Source organism: Hipposideros armiger, unplaced genomic scaffold (assembly GCF_001890085.2).
Source record: "Hipposideros armiger isolate ML-2016 unplaced genomic scaffold, ASM189008v1 scaffold_6, whole genome shotgun sequence".
NCBI lineage: Eukaryota > Metazoa > Chordata > Mammalia > Chiroptera > Hipposideridae > Hipposideros > Hipposideros armiger.
The window spans coordinates 7,011,412-7,017,868 of record NW_017731356.1 but is presented as its reverse complement, the minus strand read 5'-3'; the positions used below and the strand labels follow the sequence as shown (position 1 = coordinate 7,017,868).

At 48.8% G+C, this 6,457-nt stretch overlaps 1 protein-coding gene across 1 annotated transcript in view; it reads left to right on the top strand.

Annotated features, from left to right (window-relative positions):
• The first annotated feature begins 735 nt into the window (after positions 1 to 735).
• ASTN1 (astrotactin 1) overlaps positions 736 to 6,457 on the top strand; it is a 322,407-nt gene continuing 316,685 nt past the window's right edge. Inside the window, exon 1 of the mRNA XM_019646368.1 lies at positions 736 to 1,301. Within this exon, the coding sequence (XP_019501913.1) occupies positions 1,019 to 1,301 (283 nt within the window). The 5' untranslated portion in view covers positions 736 to 1,018. The remainder of the gene's footprint in view (positions 1,302 to 6,457) is intronic.

Here is a 6,457-nt window from a genome sequence, read left to right as displayed (position 1 = left end):
GAGCTGTTGTTCAGCATCTTAGCTGTGGAGGGCAGTGTCACTGGCCCTCATATGTGGGATCCGAACCGGGGCTCTCTGGCATCCCAAGCCAGTTCTTAACCATTGCACCACTCGGCCGGCCCTAGCTCTACTTTTTAAACAATCAGTGATATCATTCCCTAAATCATCTTTATGTTGGTTACAACAGATAACATTTGTAACAGAAACGAAACAAAGAGATGGAGAGAAGTCGCAAATAAAAGTTCTGGTCTCCTACTTAACTGAATGCAGAGGGCTGGCTTTGTTTTTTTGTCATTCTTAGCTACCTTTTGATTTATCTATATCCATATAACTAATGTTTTCATTAAATATTTCTGCCAAGTTAGTGCAGGGTAAAAAATACAGATGTGCATTATCCCAGCTCCTGCTCATCCAATCTATAAACCCAACTAGTGGGTAAAAAAAGAATGGGACCACCTACACCTACGAAATAACTGGGGGTGGATTTGCACCTAGAGGGACCACCCCACACTGTCACCCGCTCTGAGTAAGCACCTTTTTAGGTGTGTGCCCTTCCCAACCCAGCTGGGTGATGATGCGAGAGAGAAGATTTTGCAAAGACCGATGTTTTAAAAACGCTGTGCAGGTGGTTAGTAGCCAGGAGCGTGCTCCTCCCAGGGGATGCAAAGGAGGAGAAAGGTGGCGGCACCAGCAGCCTGCTGGGGGCTGACCTGATTCCCTAGAATCCTCGGCTGCCTTCCTCTCTCCTCCCTACGTCCTTCCTTCCCCTTTTCTCTTCTGCCCCCTCCCCCCCTTTTCCCTTCCCCCAGATAAGCAGCTCCCAGAAACAAAGGACGCGGGCTCTCCAGGCATCCGCGCTTAAGCCCCGCGCACGCACTGTCGGCGGCGTCTCATTCCGGGGACCAGGGATCGCAGGCTGCACGTCCCCTCCCCAACCACCCCCGCCTCCCTCGCGCACTCGCTCGCTCGCTTCCTCCCCCACCGTCGCAGCGCTGGGAGGACGGCGCCGGGGCTCAAGATGGCTTTAGCCGGGCTCTGCACCCTGCTCGCCTGCTGCTGGGGGCCGGCAGCAGTGCTGGCCACGGCCCCCGGCGACGTGGATCCCTCCAAGGAGCTGGAGTGCAAGCTCAAAAGCATCACGGTGTCGGCGCTGCCCTTCCTGCGCGAGAACGACCTGAGCATCATGCACAGCCCCTCGGCCTCCGAGCCCAAGCTCCTCTTCTCGGTGCGCAACGACTTCCCGGGAGAAATGGTCGTGGTGGACGACCTGGAGAACACGGAGCTGCCCTACTTCGTGCTGGGTGAGTCCCCGGGGAGGTCGAGGAGGCCCGAGGCGCTGGCTCGGCGCCCCCACCCCCCACATCGGCTCGCTCTACACACCCACTGGCCGGCGACCTCCCCTCCCCCACTCCCACCTCGGCGGATCCGCCCCATTCCAGACCATTCTTCACACCCACTTGTAGGCCAGAGCCACTGAGCACCTGACTTCCCCCCAACATCCGACCTGGAATGCTGGGTCCTCAGCCTCTCCTTAGCCACCCTGCCTCAAAGGAACAGGTTGCAAGAGTCTCCCTGAAACCTTGCCCAGCCTGACCTCCTAGCTTTCATTCAGGAGCGCGTTGACAGAGCACTTCTTGTTCTGCTACCGGCTCAGCAAACAGAGCCCTTCTCCCCACTCCCTGGCCACATGCTCAGTTCTTAGCCTCACTCCCCCTGGACACCCACCTCCACCCACACCTCCTGGGGCGTTGGAACGCGGCATCCCGTTGTCACCTTGCTAGGCATGTGCAGGCCAGATGGCACTGGCTGGATCTCTAGCCTTCACTCACCCAGAGCTCTTCCTCTGTCACTGGGTTACTGACACGCTCTGGGGCCTGCCTTTAGATCACTCAAGTTTCCTGTACCCCTGGTGTCCATCCCGGCCAGCCCTGCTTCCATGCCTGCATGTAACAGCCCCTCACGCAGCCACCTCCACATCTCCTGTCACCTCATAATTCCCGGGATAAAGAAATCATCCGGCTGTAGCTTGTTAATTATCTTCTTTGTTCTCATGGCCACCTTAGGTGGGCATAGGCATTCCTGCACACCTGGTCTCCCTGAGTGACAGTCCCTCCCTCCCTCCCTCCTTCCTTCCTTCCTTCCTTCCTTCCTTCCTTCCTTCCTTCCTTCCTTCCTTCCTTCTTCCTTCTTCCTTCCTTTGTTTACATCTCTCTTGGTACTCCCATTTTATGTTTCTTAGGCCATGAAACTCCTTCAGGTACTGGAAACTCCACGTCATTTCTAATGCCCCCCCGCACCCCCTCCCTTTTTACAACCAAGCTGTAAGGATGCTGTGGTCCTGCTCCAGCATCCCGCAAAAAGCACCACAGCTTCATGTGACTTCCTTAACCAACATTTCCCTCACTCCTCCATGTGCAGATGCACCTTTCATCCTGCTGGGCGTGCCCCCCATGCAAGCCATTTCTTTAGTGATGCTGTAAGTCATTCTTATTTTGCCTAGGAGAGAATTCAAAGATAGTCACAAGTTTCTAAATCCAAGAAAAAAAAATACAAGTGTCCAGGAGGCGGTTTCATCTACTCCGTGCCCTACTAACTGGGACTCACTTGGCGGGAACATGGCTTCCTACCTGATGGCCATATGTAGGTGCGAGCCTCGCGTGAAATGTTATCTAACATGCTCCTCGTGCTCTTTCTTCACAAGAGATACCATCACACTGAACACTTTAAGACGGGGGTGAATAAACCCCCACTTCTCACCCCTAGGGAAAAGCACTCTCAGAAATGGTCTGGTCTTTTGAAAAGTTGGTTTGCAGCGCCTGGAGTGCAGCTCAGGCAACCCCACTGAAGCGCAACCTACACTTTTAATGGCATTATTTATTTTTTTGTATAAAAAATGTACTAGTAACATAGTAAGAACTGGGGGCTGACTGGGAATGGGGACACTGGATATGCTGCTCATTAAAATGTACAATTGCTGGGTTATTCAGTGGATATAAATTTCGTGTCGAGGTCATGCTGATGTGCGAGAACAGTCTGTTCATCATAGTACATAAGAATGTGTGTAGAGAATTGTGGGTTCCTAAAGAGCCTGTTTTGGGCTCCACATGCAGTGTTTACTGTGCATGAAGAGGGACATGTGTGGCGCATGGAAACAGGGAGATTGGATCAGCAGGTATTCAACATTCCACCTCCTTTTTTGCAGAACCCCAAAGCCAAGGGCCTAAAGGCATGATGGGCCAACTAGGATCCAATGTGCACAGCAAAAGCCCAGATGTGAAGAATGGGTTTTGTGCACCTCTGTGCAAAGCTGCCCACTGCAGCACCCTGCTGGAGTTGCTATGGCAACTTGGCATTTACACACAGGAACAGACTCACCCTCTCACTCTAGGGCCAGTTGCATTTGCTAAATGCATTGATTGTCCCAGGCCCTCCCAGTCAATGGGATATGTTCCGAACCAGAGATGAGCTGGTTCCTATCCCTCCTGGACCCATATTCCTAGGGGGAATAGGAGTGAATTTCAGCTTGGGTGGTGGAGGAGGGCTGGGCAGAAAGGGAGAGGAATCCAAGTTCATGGATGGGAGACCCAAATGTAGCTGCTTTTGAAGTTAACTTTTATGGTCCTGGACCCTGTTACTTGTAGCCAATAGTAAGGTCTGTGGTGACTGATTTAGAGCTTTCCCTACTCTTATCTCTGGAACCTAGTTTGCTTAATTCATCTTCTGGAGGAATCTGAATGAGTCAGTCCTGGGAATTTGCTGAGCATTCACTTGCTGGGCATTATTAGGATACAGAAGTTAAAAAAATGAAAGACTCCTGCCCTTAGGTCTTCTCTGGTCAGTGGAAACACAGACTGAGATACTGCAATAGCTATAAGTAATGACACCTGGATTGTGTGGTGTGATGTTAAGGGGTATAGGAATGCTGAGGAGGAGATACTGCGTGAGAAGATCAGACTCCACGAAGACATGGGCTAGGGGTCCTGACCAAAGTCCAATCCTTTGGTTTCCTTTTGTCTCCAGGATCAAGTTCTGTCTCTTCAGTGAGGCAAACAAGGGTCTTCTCCTGACTGCAGCCAGCTTCTCCAGCATCTTATCCCTGCAAACCTGCTGGGCCTTTCACAATAGAAACATGCAATAGAATGTTCTTCCCGCCTCGTCCACTTGAATGTTCTAGAATGTTCTTTCTGCCTCCTCTACTGGAATGTTCTGGAATGTTCTTCCCACCATCACTTGGCAGTCATCCATTCTTCCTTCTAAACCCAGCATGCGTGTCACCTCTCTATGAAGCCTTCCCTACCCTCCCAAGGCAGCCTGAGTCCATCCCACTTCTGTGCCCTTTGTGTGGAGTAAAAAAACAAAACATGAATGAAATTAAAGATAGATTAGTTTTGGCTTGGCCTAGGAAAGGAGAAGCCATTTGACATCGTGGACAAAAGATGAGCACAGGGTGGCAGTGGGAGAGAATACGGGAATGGCATGTGTATGGTGCAGTATGGATGGAGGTCAGCCTTGTGGTGTGAGAGTGGACAGGAGTAGAGTTGAGCATCATTCTCCACTTGAAAGCCAGGCAGGGGAGGGCTGACTTGGCATAGAGGAGGGTGCAGCCTGACCCCCAGAGGCTCTCTCAGCCATCAGTGTTGCCAAGTTTGCTTGTAGGTAATCCTGAGGAACAATGGTGCGGGGTGACTATCGCCTGTTTTCTGAGGGAGGGTTTGCAAATTGTGGTGCAGGCGCATATGCGACTTTCAGTTACATTTTGTTTGGCTACATAATTTTAAAATGTTTTGAATTTGAATGTTTTTAGCCAAGGCTTGCCATCTTTAGATGGCCATGCTTCCCACAAATACTGATGGTTCTCCAGCAGAAAATCTTTATTATGGTGCTTATCTGGCAACTCAAAGTCATGTAATCTAAACCCCTATTTTCAGAAGTGTTGTAAAACTCTCTACAACATCGCAAAAGAACTGTAATTTTTAATTTAAGACATTTAGATATTATGACCCTCTTGAGAGAACATGGAAGGTTTGCGAAATTAGTCAATTAAAGTTTCATATCTCAACTATAATTTTGTATCTCAGCTTTCAAAACAATAGACATTTCCAGTTTGGGAGCCATATTTGATTTGGAGACAACTGGTTAAACTGAAGTGTGGCTTCCACACTCGAGTGTGTGGTTTTCCGTGTTACGAATAAAACCTATTTATCAGTTTCATTACTCTTTAAAGGCGATACTCCTGTGTTTCAGACCCAACTATTGGACTTGTGCATGTGTGAAACAGAGTGAAAAGATGTTTCTCTCGTGCCTTGGAGTTGAGCTTTAACTGTCATGGCTTTTGATAGAAGAAGGTAGTCCTGAAGATAAAGCAACCAGCCTGCAGAGATGTGGCGAGTTCCACAAGCAAGGTGCTGTTTAAAGTGTGTGGAGCAGTCCAGTGTGGTGGTTAAAAGAACGGGCTTTAAAGACAGCTCTGTTGTCAACTCCTAGCTTTCCAACAGTGGAGAAAAGGATCGGAGAAGTTGAATAACTTACTCAACGGGTCACATCGCTAACGGTGGATGGATCCATGACTCAAACTCAGGTCAATATAACATTGAAGCCTTTTCTGTTAGTTACTATTTTAAATGCCTTCAAGTTTTTCAAAACCTGATCTTCATGGGCAGATAAAAGGAGCCCTGGTGATGGTTAGAATAGGGATAGCACAACTCACCTGGTTTGTATAGAGGAGTCTTTTATGGTTCTATGTAAATATCTTTGGAGTTTCCTAACCTACTGAGTGATTTCTGACACAAGCCTTAAAGCAGAAGAAGGCGAACTTCATCGAGAAATACTTACCTAGGTGGGTATACTTCCCTGAGCAGAATTGAGAAGTTCTTATCTTATTTATAGGATCCAAGTTAGGGCCACCATGTTCCATGGTGTGTTATGGCACCCACAAGTCATGATGGACAAGGTGGGGTACACGGGGATGAAGCTAACATGTCCGGTGCCCTTCTTACAAGGGCCCCACCGAAATGCAAACTGGGAATCCAGGAAGAATGTTCCACGTCAAAGGGAGCCACTCAGAAGGTGCCGTGGTTCTGGCTCCTTTCCCAAGGTCACTTCCCAAGGTATTTGGTGGTCATGTGCTTAGAATCCACTGTCAGAGCCAGTGTAGATGCTCAAGTAGCAGTTGCTGAGCTTTCTGATTGGCTTCATCTGCAATATTGGACATAATTTTTTACTTATTGGACGTAATATTGGACATAAAATTTTTTACTTATTGGTGAGCTTTTGGCTAACAGGAAACATCCCTACCTCTTTTTCACATATGTCTCCATCTCCCCATTTGAGAAGAAACTTTAAAATTTGTTTCTTTTTCTTCCTTTTGCTCTTCCCTACAGTGAGCAGCTTAGGTTAATAGTAAACAGATTTAGCTAGAGTGCCTGCCCATCTAAGACATGGGGGGATGAATAGAAGC